The sequence below is a fragment of the Zosterops lateralis genome, assembly GCF_965231275.1.
Source record: "Zosterops lateralis genome assembly, chromosome: 3".
NCBI classification, from domain to species: domain Eukaryota; kingdom Metazoa; phylum Chordata; class Aves; order Passeriformes; family Zosteropidae; genus Zosterops; species Zosterops lateralis.
Window position 1 is genome coordinate 95,954,472 of NC_139764.1, and position 20,226 is coordinate 95,974,697.

The window sequence follows — 20,226 nt, forward strand, 5'->3', positions numbered from 1 at the left end:
CATAGTAAAGTAGCATTAATGTATTTTTCTCCCCAAATATTGCTTAAAATTCCCTGTTCTTTGATGTTTTGAATGAACCAGAAGTTACACAAAAATATGCCAGGAGGTTTTGCATGCCCCAGTTATATCTCCTTCACAGGCATACTTTGAAGGCCAGTAATTTCGTCTTATTTCTTCTACATTGGTTGTAAAACATACATAGCTCTTACAGTAGTAACGTAGCTGCAACTTGAATAAGCTTAATTTTTTAATCTTTCATTTTAATTAGTTTAAAGAAATCTTCAGTGGAACATTGTACTTCCCATTACAACTGGGTTTTGAAAATTAGAGTTAGGTGCATCTTCATGCCTTTTTGGTTATGGTTTATTTGCATTTGCCTATTTAAAACATTTTAAACACATCACATGATATAGCTGAGAAGAAGTTTCTTATTTTCTCATCTTTAACATTTTTCATCAGGAGAAGAAAAAGATAGGAAGGCAAAATGGATTTTGTCATATAAACTCTAGTGAGACATACCTTTTTTAATGTAGGCAAATAACAAACTGATCATTCTACCAGACATACTTAAAAAATTAATTGTGTTTCTAGGTTCCATGGTTCCTTTCTCCATGCGGATTTTGCATGCTGAACTTCCTCAGTATCTGGGAAATCCTCAGGAATCACTTGACAGACTGCATAGTATGAAGATAATCTGTGCCAAGGTAACAGCATCTTTAGGCACTAGCATTTCGTAATGTTTAAGAAATAAATTTTATTGTCCTTATAAAGAACATTAAGTTTCAATCATGACATTTTTTACGCCATCTTGATGCAAATAAGAAATTTGCTATTAAAAGTAATGAAGTGCCTCTTCCATTTTAAGAGAGATCCTTCTCTTCTCTGTGGTAGCTCTGGCTCAGTTGAGTAGAACAGAGGACAGCTTTCATGCTTTTGCCAGACAAGATGTGGAGCACAGTAAGCAGATGTGTTTAAGGGCAAATAAGGGAGATTTCTTTCCTTCACTCAGCCGTGTCCAGCTTGCTGAAAACAGTTGTTAATGACCTTGATCCTTCAGAAATAGTCAAAATAACTGTTTCTAGAAACAACAGTCATTTAGGAATATAAATACAACCTGCTGCAAGTTTGGTTGGGGTTTTGTTTTCTCAAATGCTATAATATAAAATTATGGCCTAAATTATAACATGGGATTTGTCAGTGGTGAAATTGGAGTCATGGCATTGTGAGCACTAACTTTAACACTAAAACTAGCAACGCTGAACCATAAGCATTCATCCCTAAATGGTTTTTTTCACAGAAATCTTTTCCAATTAGTCTAATGCACCAGTGACCATGATTTTACAATGCAGTAAACTGTAGAAGAAATGCAACATTATTGCTATATCTACGACACTTGAAAGTTCAAAACTGTATGTAACATAAACACATGTGATTACTTTTCATTTTCAGTATTCCTTCCAAGTTTCCTATATTTACTCCTCAGAATAACTTGAGTAAGGGAAGTGGAGGAATTTGATAATTGCCAGTTGTGTAGCTGTAATGGCATTAGGTGTATGAAATCAACTTTCTTCTAACACAGTAATGTGTAGGAAAACCAAATGTTTACAGTAAAAAGCCAAATTCTTTTTATCATGAGGAGGAAAAATGCATGGTTTAGGTAATAAGAGGTGAAAGTGGCATTTTTTACAAAGTTGGAAAGAATTGATTTGGAAACTGTTGAGAGATATATCTAATTTGGCCAAGATGTGGTACCTCTTAGCACTTGACAACTGCTGTTACCTCTCATATCACTGGCTGGCTGTTCTCTCCATCCGGCTTCTTCATAAACAGTCCTCAGTTGGACGTAATTCTGTTCTTCTAGGAAATCCTACCTCTGTTGTAGGATTTCATGGTGCTTCTACAAACATTTGCCCGCCCCAGTCTGCAGCAGATTGGCTGTTTCACATCTTGGGTTTATGCAATCTGGTGTTAAGTGCTGCACTGTCTGCCCTCAGTCATGAAGCTGCCACCAGGTTCCAAAACTAAATTGGTTTCTAAGTTCTTTAATCTTGTAACAAAGAGAGAAAACTGAATGTGAATGAGTGACTGCTGAGCAGGGCATCCATCAGCCATCTTTCAGACTTGATTAAAGTGTCCATATCTCAGAGTGTGATCAGCCACGATTCTTTGCAGGTTAAAGTTTGCTGGTCAATAGAGGAATGAAATAAAAGGAAATTAACTCTGTCCCCACACACACGTTCCTTTACAAGACCTAAGTCATCTACAGCCTTGAGATGGATCTGCCTCTGATGTTTCTCTACAAGTGCATACCTTAGAGCATATCCGGTGTACCAAGGAAGCTTTTAAACTATAATACAAGATTTTGTTTGAGCATGAACTAGGCTGAGTATTTGTTTAAATAAGGGAAACTGAGTATGGTGGAGAAGATGAAATAAAGGAGAGTTACAAATTAATGTATACATATTTCCCTGCCCACTAAGTTCTTGAAGAACAGGTCTCTTTCTCATGTTCCCAGTCCATCAATTGCTAGTGACCTGGGTCACTGCCAATTATGTGTTATCCTTTGTATCCTTGGAGAAAGCTGCTTTAAAGTTAGCTCTCCATCTTCCACGAGCTCTGCTGAGGAGTCTCTTGTTCTCTGCAGTTGGTGTTGGTTCAGGGATTGTCACCTCTCTGCCTCTGCCTTCCTGTGTCTGAGTTTGCAAGGTTTCCCCTGTGTTAGTGTGTTCAATTGCAGCAAGAAAGGCAACAATATCCCTTTGGGTTCTGACAGCTTCCTCCAAGAGCCAGGATATGGTAGCCAGGACAAGCTATTGTCTGTGGTGATGGATGCTCTTTTTAAAGTAAAGTAGACAGATAACTAGTAACAAATAAAGCATCCCTCTTGGAAATATTTCTGATCAGTTATTCTAGATACCTCATTGCAGATTGCTTCATTTGTTTGCATTTATTTAAATAACTTAGTTTTTGGAGCAATTCAAGGACAACTGTAGGAAGAGGAGCGTGAAAAAGGACAGCTTGTAAAGATATTTTTGTTTTTAAGAGACAGTTCAGTGGTAATTGGTGGTAATTTAACCATTTGAAGTCAGTGTTGGCTGATAAAAACATTGTTTATATATGTTTTGATTTTTGTATAGAATAATGTTGGTGTAAACAATCTCAATCTCAACTGGAATGTTCAAGAATATGGTTCTAATACTTAGAAAAACCCATGGCGTAACGAAGAAAATGACATAAAGGATATACACTCATTAGTCCTAATATTTGTATGTGACACTTGGGAATCATTTGGGTTATAACAGAATTAATTGGGGAGCTTTCAACCAAAAGCCTCTAGTGTTTTACCTCCCTATTTTAAAAGGTGGAAAAATAATCTTTGGTCATCCATATTTACAGAAGGGCATACGAATCATCATTATGTAAATGAGATGATCTTGGAGTCATAAAAGCTAGAAGAAAGAAAAGACCTATTAGCTCACCTAGTCTGTCTCTCTGCAATGCAGGGTTGTTTTGTAGTTTTTAATGAGCCAGCCTATGGTGCTGAGGCCACATCTGAGCCCTGGGAGGTTATTCCAGGCTAATGGTAGTGCATTCTGATTATAAGAAAATTTGTCTTTCTATTTCATTTCTCTTCCTTTGTAACAGTGAGGTTTTTTCCTATCCAATACTTGCTTTTAATCTGCTAAATTCTTTACTGCTTTTTGTATATATTCTACATACACTTGTCAACTTTAGGTTAACCATTCCACTAAAGATGGAACTGTATTTATTTTGATCACTTGGTCTTTACAGCCTCTGTCTAGTCACATATCTCTGGTACCTGAAGCAGGATTGGAGGTTGGGTGCAAAAATTTTATTTTAATTTTTCCTGAATATATGTTTCCATATATATTTTTCCCTGCAATAATGTTTTTACCTTTCCCAGTACTCCTGCAAGTGTCTAATCAAGATCTGGCTAGATATTTTGCATCTTTTTCTATATGAACGATATTTAGGAAAGAAATTATCTGTAGTGCCAAATGGGTGTTACAGCCTGGGAGAAATCCAGTGAAATTGTTGCTTTAGGTGTTGGTCTTCCCAGCATGAAGACCCATCATGCCTCAATGAGTTGGTGCATCTCTACATGCACCTTGAAATAAATAGTCTTTGAGCAGCCAGGCAATAAGAGTAACAATAGTAGCTTAAATCACAAAAGAATTTGTTCTTTTCATGTATTCATTTAAAAACATAAGCATGATCACTTTAGTGCTAATAATGCTGAAGACATACTAAAAAATGCTTAGCTAGAGACCAAAATGTGAAAAGGACAACTGTCAGGCTAAATCTAAATGCCTCTTGTTTGTATGTACCTATGCTTCCCTAGATGTTCGAGGGAGAGCTTCTGGAAATTTACACATTTCATAGTATGACATATTTCACTTTTAAACCCTAATCCCTCAACTTCCAGAGCCACACCAGGCTCTTCTACCAGGTGGGTGGACCAGCAGCAAGTGGGTTAACAGTCTTGCTTCCTAGAAAGACCTCTGCAAGTGTTACCTTCGCAAAACTTGCCAGAAATACTTTGTGCCATTTACCCATCAGCCACAACTTCCATAGTTCCACCACTCTCCTTCATGAGTAGTTGCGTTCCTCCCTGGCTCTTTCAAACACACTGTTCCATATCTCCTGGCCTTCTGTTTTACTTCCAAACTGATGAACTTTTCGGTCTCTTTGTGCTTTTCAGTCCCCTAGGTTTGATTACGCTAAGCTTCTAGTTGTTAAGGTGACATAAGTTTTCTGTTTTTCGTACGTTATTTCAGTTTAGAGGATACTTATCTTGACACTTTAATTGTTGGTTAAGTTCGTAGAAACTAGGATGACCCTGTACCAGTCAGAGTACTCAAAAAGCCACAGTTTCAGATGCACCAAAAAAGGCTAATGGTGGTATGGATATATTAGTAATTCTGGCATACAGGCAATAGATAGAGAATGAAACAGAAGACTCAGTCAAGTAATAATAGCCAGTGAAATTAATTGGTGTGCATAACAATTAATGTTCAAAACAAGAAAAAGCACAGGTCATATGTCAAACTAATGAATTAAATGGTAGAAGTGTTCTATCATATTTTTCTTCATAGTAAGAACATGGGTGGTAAAAGCTATGTCATGTGATATTGGTAGAATAAACAGTTTACCACCTAAATATTTCGTATTGACTAAATGCAATAACTTACACTGAGAAACTGCCAGAATCATTAATGTTACTATTCAACAATTCTTGGAAAATGGGAAATGCCCACATACTGGAAAACTGCAGGTGATGTTTTTGTATTTAAGGGCAAAAGAGAGATAAACCTAGGGAATAAAACAATTAGCCTCAAATTATCACTGAGCTCTGTTTTAATGATGTTGAGCTTCAGGTCACGGCTAGATATCCCCAAGTAATGTTACAGAATGGTTAATGTAATACTCTAATTGTATGCTAATATGTAATTCTTCCTTTTTTGATTATGTTAGTGAGAATGTTTTCAGAGAAATCCATTGTCTTTTAAAAAAGGAAAGTATGTTGCCTTGGTGAAGGCCTCTTGTAGTGTTTATACCATTTCAGGAGTAGGAACTTGGGCCCTACTGGATATAAGAGGAAATCACTAGATATTTTATTGGGGAAGAGAAAGATCAGGGGGTTTAGACCACAGAAAGTAGATTATAAAGTGGTTTGGATTTGTGGGAGATAAGAATGTGGGGTTTTTTTCTGACAGGGTGTCTTGTTATACACTAGGCATTTAACACTGAAAGGTGGCACTTTGGTTTCTAAGTGATTTTTAGGTGGCTGCACTGCTTTTGAAAGTGGGACTGAGAGTCCTGCAGGCGTGCCACTGCCAGCTCATGAATTGCCGCCTGTCAGCTAAGGTGCAATATCTACTGGTGTATGCTCATAGCCTCTCAAAGTCTGAGGTAAGGCCCTCTGACCAAAGTTTACAGTAAACCATATAACCTTGTATTTGTCATGGTCTAACAATTCTTACCAGGAAAATTAGCCTGGCTCAGCTGGCAGGTAGCAAATGTTCTACATTCATTGTATGTTCTCCTTGCTCTTAAGTTCTTAGTGGCCGAATTTATAAAGTGAACTTCAAAACTTCACTCTAGTCTGTGAAAAGGACTTGGTATCTCAGAGGGCAATTTCTTCCAGCTTAATATGTCTAAAATTGGTGGCATGAGATGACTTTCTGGAGGTACAGATTGTCTTGATTGGCTGTAGAAAACACCAACATGCTTTCCAAGGCCAGATTAATTTGAGGATTTCCTGTGTTGATTTTAAGTGTTCCTTTGTGAAACGCTGAGCATAACTGAAATACTTGATTGGTTTAGGAAAATCTATGGTTTATAGTTTATACTCCCAGAAAATGAAAGCTCTTTGTTTGGAAGTGCATTCGGTCCCCAGAAGAGGAAGTGCCTTGTATTTCCTTCGTTGGGTAACCGCAGTGGCTGATTAAACAGCAAGTGGCCCATATAGATATTTGAAGGAAATTACAGGCGTCATATGTAACCAGAGTTACACATCTGTAACGGGAAAAACGGGGTCATCTGTGGGAATTGGAAAATGAATTTGGAGAATCATTATAGAATTAGGAAAAGGAAAGTTATCTTGTGTTTCAAATGGTGCCTTGCATGCATATTTTAAAAGTGCTTCGGACACAAGCTTCATTAAGTATACATTTCTGTTCTTCTAATAAAACAAGAAATGTTTCATTCACTCAACAATTTACGTGATTTTAAATCTACAATAAAAAAAAGCAATAAACCCTGAAGTTTGAAAAGGAAATTGCAGTAAGAACTAAGAAGAGTACTTCATTAAAGACAAAAACATGGAACTAAAGAAACTAAAACCCATTCTTAGGGTGAAGAATTCAGGAGGCCGTGGCCTTCTCTGAAAGAAATCAGTTTTGACTTTCATCGTGGTCATTAATGTTCATTCTCTGGTAGAGCATATTTCCTGTTTTACTTAACAAAATATGTATGACCCTAGAGTGTGCTGATATTTAATGTTCTGTAAGTATCATAAACTGAACTCTAACATCCTTCTACAGTACTTTCTTACAGGACTTTGTTACTTTGTGCAATTGATCTAGCTATGGTAATAACCAGTAATTTTGAACTGTACCTAGGTGAAGCATTTCTGCATGAATTGGTTTACACTGAGATTGTCCATTGTGGATAATTTGCATTAAATATATAGTGCTGTTTAAACTCATGTTGGTTACTTTAAAAAAATTACTACAGATACTAGAAAATTTGGAACAAGGCTTAGCTGAAGATGGAAGTATGACTAACATTACACAGGAGAACAGACAAGGTAGGTGTTGTTTAAACATTTTTTTCACGGATGGTGTATTTTTATTGCTTGCCTAAGTGTGCCAGAATTTTCACAAGACTGTCCCAGACTGGTTAAAACTGTAGTTTTGTAATCTTATAGCCTACTCAGCCCCTGAAATGATTGTACTTGTACACCTTGTATTACTTTTTGCTGAAATTAATTTCACAGTTTTGCCCTTGATCAAACTGGTGCAACAAATCAATTCTTTTTCTTACTTAGGAGAAACAACATGGCTGTTATTCTTTAGTGATGAATATATAAGTGTATTGCTACTGCAGCTAGATGGGTGTTTCATCTTAAGCCTTGGCTGACTGACTCCTCTCAAACCTCATGTCTGGCATCCACTCAGTTTTTTCAGATTGAACTACCACCATACAGTGGCTGCTCTGTCTTAGGGTGCTGCTGTACAGATGGCTGAGTCTCACTGTAGCTGCATGGTACTTAGACTCCTGAAGTACCTAAGGCACTCTTTAGAATAATATTTAGATTACATCATCATTTTCATGATTTTATATCCAATTATGTTTTCTTCTGTTTTTTCTATCTTAGTGTTGTTGCTTCAATAGTATAGGGCAAATTACTGCACAAAAAAGGGTGATCAGGACAAGCACCTTTTTTTTTTTTTTTCTAACAGAATTTATACTAACAAGGTAATTTGAGAGTTATTGAAAATTAGACGAGACATTTTAGGCATTGCTATGCGTTGTATGGACCCCTCATGATGCCTAGCAAGTTCAAAACACACACCAAGAAAACAAAAACTTTCACCTTTAGCTAACAGTCTGAGGAATGTTACCAAGTTCTTTCTAGGAGGCCGTTCACACAGAGCCCGTGGAAAGTAAAAGTCTGGCTCTGAGATAGAAGAGCCTGGATAGAGTTAATAGCAGAAAAAAGTTATAAATAATTCCTTAAAACTGTGTCTGTATTGAAGGCTGCATTCCTGTCTGAACTATTTTTCTACCTGGTCTTCAATTTGACTGAATGTAAAAGTTGCTTTAATGTGTCACCATGACTGACATGATACACCTTCTGAATGCATCCTAAAAACATGAACACATGTGAACAGTATATCTCATAAAGGTATTTGCACATATAGTCAAAGGAGTACATTTACTACTCTTCTCAAAAGGTTTAGGGAAAAGAGAAATAATCTTACATTGAAATTAGACACAGCACTTCATGAGTTTTTGTTCTTTTCTCTTATATCTAATATTCTTTTTGCCTCTGTTCTACTTACTTTTCCCTGTTAGCACTTTCTGCCAGAATTTTCATCCTTATCGCACATGTTTTGTTTTTTGCAACTTTAAAACCAAGGTGTTGATCCCCCTTTAAGGTACAAAGACTTATTTCCTAGCTGTTTCATAATCCTGTGTCCCGCAGTCTGCCTTACTCATGAGTTACTGGCTCCTTGCTTTTCCTCTCTGCTTCTGCTTCAGAGCTCAGATGGGCTCAGGAGGAGGCATAGTTAGAAAAGCAGTAGCTAGTAGTTATCAAGGGATATGGCTGCAGAAAATTTGGAGAGATCTTTACATGTCTACTATGCAGCTGCCTCTAGGTTTAAGACTGCCAAAAAGCCCACGGGGACCTTTGCAGAGGCTGTTGACTGGTGTTGTCTGTGGAGGTCAGCCAGGTCTGCTCCCTCTCTGCTTCGTCTCTGAGTTTGGAGCTCCAGGAGGCTTAATAATAGGTTTGCTTTTTTCATCTGAGACTTGCTGAAGCAAACCTTATTAACTTTATGTGAAGACAGCCCCATAGTTCATTATGGGGATTATGCTTAGTATGTAATTTCCGTGCTGCTGATGTAAGAAGGTGCAACACCAATCAGCTTACCATGTTGATTACCAGACATCTCTAGCCTGGAACAGAGCACCTCATTTGCCAGTTTTTCAGCAGGCAGAGAAATTTAGCATTGCACCACTTGCCTGGTAATGTATTCTGCAAGATGCCAGTTTTGTAACTTCACAGTGCCTATTGAAATGAGTGGCAGTGTGGAGTACAGAGCCCTTGATGAAAACAAGGAAAAGCAAATGCTTAGAGTGAAGCATGGCAGCACGGACCTGCAGAGAGTGTTTCAGTCAGCTCAGTAAAACACAGTGTTCTGTTGTTGAGTTTTGGTTTTGTTTACTTCTTTGCAGGTTTTTTTTAAATCCCTTTCTGCCAGTACTAAGAAGCCTCATCCCACAAAGCTACAGAATTTCCAGACCAGGTTCCTGCTGAGTTTATAGCCCAGGCTGAAGATACCTGGTTTGCCTGCTTTGCAGTCCTTTTTTGAGAACTGTAGCTGGTGCTATCTGATTGTTAACATGAAACCTGGATGTCTCTGGTATAGGAATCAACATCTAATTTGTTTTCGCCTAAGTCCTAAAATACTGAATGTGATTACCAAACTTAGAGGACATGCAAAAAAGGAGATATTTACTTAAGTGAAATAATGAAGGGCAGTTATTTAATTATGTTCAGATTTTACAGATACTCACAAGGAAAGAAAAAAGGAAACATATCATGAAGTATTTTTCATGGTTTACAGTATCATCTCCATTAGCACTAGGGATCTGTGGTCACAGAGGAATTTCTAAAAAAAGGGCTAGGAGTAATGAATGATTGTAAGGTACAGTGGATGAAATACTGGATTCAGTCTTGGACCCTACATTACGACCTTTTTGACAAAGATGATTTGAGAATATTCATCAGTTGGATTTTTTTTTTCTTTTATTGTTGAAGAGGATGGAAGGAGTTTTCCTTTTTAGGAAAGGCAGTAGACATTTCACCAAGCTCTTCTTTGTAGTGATTTCTTTGTCTGCTGAAAGAATTATCTGTGTAATCTGCCATGCTTTCATCAGTGAGTACATTAATGATACAAATGAGTGGCCTCAGTTATCGCAATTTTATTGCAATAGCCTCTTCTCCCTTCCCCCCACTCTCTTTCAAATCATTACAGTGACCTTGACACCTGATTGACTGAGATACATGTATTTTTCAAATGTACTAAATTAGTAGTCCTAGTGTTTATTTTTGAGGATTAGAGAAATATTTCTAGCATTGATCTGTGCTACTGAACACGAGAGAAAATAAGGGTCTGTGTGAACGGTTCTCTTACAACACTGGGAGTCTGTCTGCAAAGCAAGAGGGAGAAATCTGCAGCAGCTTTTAATGCCTGCAAGCTCCAGAAGAATAGGAAAAGCAGACAAGCTTGGCAGATTTTTTTCAGCGTATCTCTCAGCCAGAGGCAAGCACAAACAGTCCCAGACTCAGACATTTCTCACTCTGCATATTTTGGCTCTGAAATGACATTCTATCTATGTTTGATTTTTTTAATTTACCACATTTAATGCTGCAGATTACATGTTTTTAAACTGTTGCTCATTATCACTCGAATCCTTTTATGCACCTTTTGTTCTGATGTTGAAAAATGTGTGGCTTGTTTCAGTGTTTAATATGGCCTGAGTTGAGAGCTGAGTGACTGTCTATTGCTCTGCATTGTTGCCTTGAGTGTGGTACCCAGAGCTGCTTAAGCAATTCCCTTGGAGAGATGCAGAATTCTCTGATGCTGCAGCAGGGCTGAGGATTAAAAATTCTAGGCTAAAACCCAGTGGTGTTAACGAGGGGGACCTTTCAAAATCGTAATTCATGGGATCAATAATTGATGGCAAGAAAGAACCTCTAATTTATTTGGGCAAATTCACAAGCTGCTCTTATTTTGCAGCCTCTGTTCAGCTGTGGAGGTCACGTCTGGGCCGGGTGATGTACTCCATGGCAAACTGTCTGCTAATGATGAAGGTACGTGGGTGGCAGAACTGCAGAGGTACCGTATGTTCCAGAATAGAATGTCAGAGAAAATGCAAGTGAATTACTGGTGCAGAGATAAGAGAAGACTACCTGACAGTACATGAAGGTTTTGCTTAGTGAAGAATTAATTAGGCTTAATAATGTCTTATTTAATAGATAGCTATTTGCAGTGATGTTCTTCAGGAGCATATCTGTAGTTATTTCTCTTCAAATCATCCTAGAGAACATGCAATAACAATACAGAATTTGCATTTTTAAATTGAATTTTTCAAACACTTAACTAAATGCTCTAATTAAAAGCAATTATGTGCTCTGCCTTTTTCAAATTGTGCACTAGGAATGGTGCTCTGTTTGTGAGGGTTAATAACACTGTAGCTTTTGTATCTGATAGAGATCCATAACATCTAAATACATCCTCCCTTGTCAACTGATCTCAGTTGTACTATGTCTTCTTTCAAGTTTAAATCCTCACTAGTGGGTAGGGGTGGAAGAGAAAGCAATAAAAGCAAAAAGTGACTAGCTTTCACTGCTGGGGTTTTCCCCCTTGATTCCTCCTTGTGTTTTTTAACCAATTGCTCTATTTGGTGCAACACTCTTAGCTGCTCTTTGTATTCAGGAAGTAGAAATAAAATTACTTTTGCTGACCACCTTGAGGTCAGTAAAACAGGGATGTTGCCATTCTTGCAGCAGCCTGCTGTTACCCTGAGCTTAACTGTGCTTTACAAATCAATTAGCAGCAACAGGCTTGGAGCAGGATTGTCAGCAGTAGAATCTTCACAGGCCAAGATTTGCAGTCCTGGCTCCCTGCACTTTGATTGCCCAAGGTCATGCCAGACCTCATTCTCTGATGTTTACTGAGCTACTTCCCAAACAAGGCTCCATTCTTAACATTAGAATACCTCAGAAAAGTATGATTTCTTTTTGTTGGTTTGGTTGGTTTTTAAATATCAGAGTTGCTTATATAGCTTCACGTGAAATGGAATATTCTTGTTATGAGAATTAGGGGAAACACACATTTGTTTTAATGATTGTATTGTAATAAGAACATTTCTGTCTTGCATAGAAATAATTGTTCTTTAAAACAAGCTGTCTTTTGAAGTAGATACATGACAAAGGTTTTTTTTTTAAATCATTCTCTTTTTCAGTAAACAAATGAAGAAAAGCATGAGCTGCTATCCTGAACAAAGTAGAATATGTAAATAAAAAGATACTGATAGATATTTACACATTACAGTGTACATATACATTGTATACAAAAGTGCGCTTTACTTTCTGCTCTGAATTCTTTTTTAACTCATGCAGTATTGTTTTTCCTGTGTACACACAAATCTACATGGATGCACAGTTCTTGCCTTCCTCTGGTTTGGTCTTGTTAGTGCTGTTATCTTTGAGTAACAGAAATATATTTGTGAATACCAATTATCATCTTTTTGGAAAGGGTATTTCGGAAATACTGTAGTTCAGATGCTTCTTAAGACCAGTAGTATTTAGGGCCTGTATCACAGCTGTTAAATTAGAAATTTATGGTTTACAATAACTTTCAAATTAACCACAATTGCATGTTAATGCATAACTACATCCATCTGATATTTGCATTTCAGTGCATTGGCTGTATGCTACTCGTGAGCTCACTTTCAGTTTTCAGGAATATCCCCAGGCCATTCTAACGTGCAGCGGTAGTGTAGTCATCTTGTCCACCTTCCGGAATATTCAGCATGAATCTATTCAAATAAGTTTTAAACACACTTTTGTAAGTTCTCCCATGAACAATTATATTAATTTCACACGGTTCCACACTTTTTTGCTGTTGTATCATATACTTTAAAAACTGCATTTGTTTTTATTCGAGAATTTCAAGTGTATGGAATTTAAGAAAAAGCAATGATTTCAGTCTCCAAGTCAGCACCATCTATTGCCATCTAGTGACCATTTACAATATTACAACACTGTGCTTGATCCCCGGGTACTGTTGGGTGATGAAATACCTTGAGCAAGTAGTTGATGATTATGATGATGATGATGATAATTTATTAAAGTAAAGCTGTGTGACTTTGGTATGAAAAAAATACTTCAAACATCTTACTTTTACTGATCTTTTTTTTAGGCCAAAAAAAACTACAGTAGTATTTAACAGAGAACAATCTTGTCAGGATTGACACTTGAAAATTTAAAAAAACCCACTTTGATTAGATGTTCGCCCTATAACTATTTAAATCTACTTTCATTATCCTCAACTTTTAATTAGGTTTATTTCAGGCCATATCTTTTCTGCATTACTTACCTGAATCAAAGAATTTTGTTTATGTAGTACAATGATTTCTGCCTTTTTAAATATGCCTCGTTTGTGTTTCATAGTTAAACATCTTCTTAAATTTTGAGATGGAGGGGCGTATTATTTCAGAGGTAGCGAGTGAAGGCAAAGTGATTCACTCAGGCACAGGAAATCAGACATGTCTCCTGTACCCTGGGAATATCTTTCCTAGGTACTGAACTCTGCCTGCTGCATCCCTTTATCCATGTGACCAGTGACAGTTTGGTAGCAGTTCAAGGCAGTCTTTTTTGCCTGTTCCTCTCCCTTTCTTTGTCTAACCTTCCTTGAATGGGTTCCACCTTTTTTTCTGTGTACCACTGCTGGACTTAACCAAATGACAAAGAAATGGTGGATTGCAGTTTTATCAGCTGCTATCATACAGCTTTCCCGTTTCCTGTGAACAAGGGGCAGTTCAAGGAAAGATGTGGAAATGCAGCAGGATAGGAAGGGGAGTCAGTGTAACCTCTCACTGTAGACTTCCATTTACAAGAGCTGTGGGCTTATGTCACTATGAAAGCATATCCTGAATATAGCAGCATGAGGGGCATATTAATTTAGCATACAGCTGATGAGGTGCATTGTTTCATTTCAGAAGTCTGTCTGCAAAATGCCTGTCACTTCACTAAATCACCATGGAAGTGTCTTAAAAACTTTTCAAGTTCTTTTCATCTGAGCTAAAATCACTTTTGACATTATCTTACCAGACTTTTATCTCTCTAAGGAATAAACACTTAAGTATTACAAATGCACTCTAATTAAAGGCACATTTTGTGCATTTTAGTTTTCTTCAATGTTGTGTTAGCTTTTGTAGAACTTGCCCTTTGTAAAAGAAAAGCATTAAAATTTATTTTAGTCTGGGTATAACACAATTAAAATGGCACCAAGAAGGAGGTAACAGCTTGTGCTTGTGACACAGGGGACTGATGCCTGAGGACTTTGGTTCCTCTATCATTTAAAGGAGAGAGACTGCATGAATCATCCTGTCTTTTGCCTGAGTGCTGCAGTTCAGCTCTCTGTATTCATAGCATTGTGAATCTGCTTTCATAACCCTTCCACAACTGCACTAGATAAAGAGGAAAGATAAGTTAGTTAACTCTGACCTCTCTCCCCAAAATAAGGCATTTATGAACTGTCCACTCCTTGTAAGATTTTTAGTCTAAGGTTTCTTGAATTTTCAGCATTCTACACATCATGGTTATTTATGCTTATTTCTAATTAAGTACTTAAGGTGGTGATCGGGGAAATATGAAAATGTGTAATGCAGTGACCATGAAGGGAAGTTATTCTGCAGTGCATTCAAGGAAAAACATACTCCAGCAAGTAGGTCTAGTGGCTTACTAGAACTATTTTCAATTAATATATGTAACGTTAGCCCCAAATTTTCATAATAAAAGAGGTATTTAGTTATAAAACAATAGGCCAATTCTCATTCATATCCTAAAGAGTATAACTTCAGACCTTCTTGAATTTTTTTACACAGGTGTGGAAAACTGGAAGGCTCTTAATCTTTTTAAATTAAAGACCTTGACAATATGTCAGCCCCATCTCTAAGTCTTAAGATCACAAGCTGTAGTCATTGGGGTTTTTACTGGCAATGCTTAATATGTTTTACTCCTCACAACCACTTGATTGATACAACCTTGTATCAATCAAGTCTTCACTCCCCAGAGGTGGTGTGTATTTATCATTCCATAAGACAATCTTTGTTATGTCACATTAGCAAAACTGTGAATAACAATGGTCTTTAGTAAGTGAGACCAAATATCATCTATTTTACAATGTGCTCCATCAGAAGGAACTGTCAGATAAGGTGCCTCTATAACTCACCACAGAATAGTATCATTCTGTATCACATGTAGGATATTCAAGAAATGTCCTAATGCTTTCATCATAGTGTAGGGAGAATAATAAATACATATTAAACTCACTGTGGGATCCACAGGTGACCAGAGAACGAGGTTGTATTTAGAAGTGAGCCTAGATACGATACGTTTTACAGTTTCATCTTGGGGCCATCCTTGCTTTTGCCTTTGGACATACATAATTTAGTCTCTTGTCACCTCCTGGAAGAAATGGGTCCTATTCCTGTGACAGATACTGTGAGGCATGTGGTAGGTAAAATGTGCTGTGCTGTTGTATGGGAAGGGGGTGCAGTGACCACCAACAGAATGCATAGACTCTTAAGGTTCACCTCTAGTCTCACATTTCAGCAGCTGTCAGTGTTCATGTACTTGCAGTTGTAATGCGTATGGAGATAAGGATAAGGAGTGCAGAAAAAGGAGGAGGGTTTCTTTCCCTGACTAGGCCAAATCCATGAGGCCCCTGCAGCTTGGGCCTCTTAAGACTTGGGTTGCTCGTTCCTACCAAGGCTGGCTGCTGTGTACACAAGGGAGCCTGTGCTGCTGGGATGGTGCAAACACTGCCCACTCGTGCAGCTTCTTGTGGCTGAGGCTTTTCTGCAGTCAGTTCATGCTAAGCTGTAAGGTGGCAGTTTCTATCAACTTGCTGCATAGTTTCATGGGAGTTGTTTCTGTATCACTTTGGGGATGTGACTGCAGAGCCTCAGTCCCTCATGGTTGTGCTGGGCATCTTTGTTGTGTAACCAGAGCCTTAGAGTGTGCACAAGTGTGAGCACTGGGTAAGAGGCAGCTTTACACCACAGAATTTGATACAAGAAAATTATTTCTCTAGTGACCACATTTGATGCTTGAAGGGATAAAAATCATAGTCATAAACAATCCTTCAGGTTTAGTAGATTATACTCCTGGAAGAATTAATAGGTACTACAATCATGGCTGGGGTTCCTCTTAAAGAGCTAGATCACAGGGTCCCTATTCCAAGTTTTTTATGCCTTCCTAACACAGTCGTACTCCAATAATAAGTGTGAACTTGTCATGGCACATTAGAATTGTAATAAACTCTAAATGTTTGTAATTAATTGTTCAGAATTGTCCTGGTTTAGGGTAAATTTGTGAGGAAACCTCTGACTAGGATCCCTCTGTGAAGCAAACCCAATCGGTCCAGGAAAAAATCTCCTTAGAGAAAAGTTGAAAACACTATTTCTTTAACAAAGAAAGTGCCCACAAGCAATAAAAAATGAATAATATGAAACAATAAAACCTCTCATTGCTCTGAGGTGAGATGGCAAACTCAGAAAGTCCCTGTGGGTGTAGCTCGGCTCGCTCAGTTTCTCACTAGTCCCTCTGGTGCTGGAAAAATGCCAAGGTCCAGGCCCCTGGTGGGCTGCAGGTGTGAAATCGCAGTGTCTCTCTGGGTCTTTCAGTTCAGAGCAGGTTTAAACAGTCCCAAGAAAAAGAGGAAAAAAACAGTCCAGGGAACTTCTCTGCCTAAGGTAGCTAAAAACTAACTAAAAGCAGAGGAGATCTCTATCCCGCTGTCTGTCCATGCTGCAGACAATGCTGTCCAGAAGTGGAAAGTGGAGGAGTCAGAGTAGTTTCTGCAAACAAACTGTGCTGCTTCTTCCCCCCCCCCCTTCGGTCTCAGAACCAGCCTTAAAGGTGCAGGACTTAATATCCAGCATAAACAGAACAGATGGTTGGGGATACAAGCACCACAAAGTCACCCCAGGACAAGAATTAATCATTATATCCACAGTATTCAAGTTGTTTGCAAAAGAGAGGTCCTGCAGAGGGCTTTCCTGGGCTGTTTAACTCATCTCCTACTATTACAGGATGTGTAATTTCTCTCATATACAGATCAGACTCCAAAGACTTGTCTTGAGTTTTTGGTTGTATGAAACAATATGTTTTGAATAGAATGGTTTGGGTCAGAACAGACCTTTAAAGGTCATCTAGTCTAACCTACCCCTGCATGTGCTGGGACCTCTTGTACTGGATTGGGTTACTGAGAGCACCAACCAATCTGACCTGGAATGTTTCCAGGGATGGATCCAGGGATCCTCCATATCTCTGGGTAACCCATTGTAGTGTTTCATTGCCCTCATTGTAAAAATACCATTCCTTATATCTAGTCTAAATCCCTCTTTTAGTTTCAAACCATTACCCCTTGTCCTAGCACAACAGGCCCTGATATATAAGCCCATTTCAGAGGCTGCAATGAGGTCTCCCCAGAGCCTTTCCTTCTCCAGGCTGAGCAACCCACACTCTCTCAGCTTTTCTTCTTGAGAAATGTTCCAGCCCTCTGACCATTTTTTGTTACTGTTCTCTGGACCTGCTCCAACACATTCATGTGTTTCCTGTGCTGAGGACTTCAGAACTGGATAGAGGGTTTACTCCTTTTAAGTGCATCCTCAGGAAAAAAATTCATTACACCTGGGGAGCATTACTTCCTCAAACCAAGCAGATGAAAAAACAACAACCTTTACTAGTAGCTGTGATCACATTAGGGACAAGTTAAACCAGTACTATAATTTGACTAAGAATAATGGTAGGGCAGAGAGTATCCCAAGGTGTCTGTGTAGTTTTGTAAGATTATTCTCCCTTGTCCCTAGCTTTCTAATGCCTACCACAATTCTTGTATTAAGTTGAAGGCAGAACTGTTGGGAAGCACCAAAATGTTGCAGCACAGAGAGTCCTCAGCCTTTGCTTGGCCTGGCACTTGTAAGCGAAGGCAGGTACTCTCTGCCTCTGCTCACATTTCTCCAAGCTGCAGCAACTGAGGCTGGCACAGCCCTGGGCCATAGGACATTCCTGCAGCTACAGCCTGTCTCAGCACAGAGCATGGGCAGTGCATCTCACCTCTGCCTGCCAAACCTTGTGGCCAGGGTCTGAAAGCATGTCCTGTCAAGGTCATTGAATTATTGCAGTTCAACCATGAATCAGCTGAACTGCAGGAACCAGTCACATGGGCATTTCTTTCCAGTGGGAAATGGGACCCATTTGTTTAATCTTTTGTCACTGTTCCTTAGCTGGAGGGTATACTGCTATTCCACCTTGAGCAGGCAGATCTCAATGCTCCCCCCTGCCAGCATGGCCTTCATGCAGACATGGTGTCACTTGCAAAGCCTTCTGGAGATGAGAATCAGTTCTCCCCTCACTTAGTTTTAGCTCACATACATTTTTTTATTTGGATTACGTGCTTTTACGCAGTAAAAACCCAACAATTCAGGTGGAGGAAGGGAAAATGTCTTGTTTCCCTTGGTAGTAGTGTTACCTTGTCATCTGAAGATGTGCAGGAGTTGCAGTTTCTGTCACGTGTTGTTTTTCACAAGAGCATGTGCACAGGCACTTCACAAAGCTTTGGAAAATAATGTGTTAAGCCATGTAAATTATACGTATATTTGGAACATGCGACACTTCTCAAGTATGTATACCCCCAGTCACACAGAAAGTGCTTGACTTTCATCCTAAATCATAATCTAAGATGAAGAGTAAGTGTTCAGAGTTTTAGTGTGTGGCATTTAGCTACAAAAGGAATATGATCCTGTTAAAAAAAAAATCCCCTGTGTGTGCAGCTCCAGTATAACTGAGAAAAGACCAATGTAGTCAGTTACTAGTGATTGATAGAAATTCTGTCCCACTGACAAGTTGCAAATACTTTAATTCTGTTGGAATATGTCTTTACAAAATAGGTGACACAAAGGCTGAAGTATTCTGAGCTTAAATACCTGATTGTATGCTTTTCACCCTTAGGACTACGTGCTGGCTGTAGATGCTTACCACTCTGTCATCAAATATTACCCACAGCAAGAGCCTCAGTTGCTGAGTGGAATTGGAAGGATTTTCCTTCAGGTATGTATTTTATTCTAAATTTGCTAGGTGATACTGCTGTTGACAGCTATGCAGAGAATAATCATTGCATTTAAAACTATAGCTGTTTTTGTAGGGCACATGCCAAATTGTAGAGGTAGTGCTCAAAACAAAAACCCTTCTACCATGTGATATTAGATACAATTAGGAAATATGAAGCACCTATAGTATTAAAACTGCATGGGTAAACAAAGAACATGCTGTAGAAAGTTAGTATTTTATTTAAAAAGTGACATTCTGCTTTCCCTAAAACTAATGGTAAAGCTCCCATTGATGTCAGTGAGAGAGAATTCCACTGAAAATACCCTGTCTCACTGCCTTGGATTGCATGCAGCTCTCAGTCACACTATGTAACTGCCATCTTCATCTAGAAAAAATTCAAGAGCGTCTTTCTTTTGTCCAGGTCATAGCCCTGAGGACACAGGGGAGGGCACTTGAAAAGAAAAAAACAGTATACAGAAAAGTATAATAAATGTCCATGTAACTGTATTTAATGATAAATAAAAACAGATGTCTTTTTATTTTTCATAAAATGAATGCATCTAAATAGCTATTTGATTTTTTTTAATTTTTAGTATCTCACAAGTTCTTTGCAGTTCTTTCATGTTTCTGATACTGATAATTAAAATTTCCCTCTTTTATCCACTTACTTTTTATTATTAGTGATAAATCTAATTTTGGATTGTCAAGTATTTACAAATGATCTTATTTGTGACATTCTTGTAATAAAATTATATTGAAATTGAGTCATTTATTCTTAATAGATAATTATTAACATTGCTTGCTTGAAATCATAGAATATCATTCAAATTCAATCATGGATTTTCAGTTCTCAGCAGGAGCATGGTTTCACAATGTGTTAGACATGTCTGTCTTTAAAAGTCTATAGTTTAAAGTGGATCTCCATCACTATGGAGCAATTTTATGATATTGACTGCATGCATTAATTATTACCTAAATAGGGAACATAATAATTATGCATATTAAAAAATGGTAGTGTAAATATACAAAACACTAAAGGAAATACAAGTTATTAATATTTCTGG

The 20,226-nt window shown here is 38.1% G+C and overlaps 1 protein-coding gene across 1 annotated transcript in view; it reads left to right on the forward strand.

The window, feature by feature from the left end:
* TRAPPC12 (trafficking protein particle complex subunit 12) overlaps window positions 1–20,226 on the forward strand; it is a 50,753-nt gene that overhangs the window by 23,759 nt on the left and 6,768 nt on the right. The window contains exons 6-9 of the mRNA XM_083856926.1: window positions 592–704; window positions 7,261–7,333; window positions 11,058–11,131; window positions 19,064–19,162. Coding sequence (XP_083713052.1) covers window positions 592–704; window positions 7,261–7,333; window positions 11,058–11,131; window positions 19,064–19,162 — 359 coding nt within the window. The remainder of the gene's footprint in view (window positions 1–591; window positions 705–7,260; window positions 7,334–11,057; window positions 11,132–19,063; window positions 19,163–20,226) is intronic.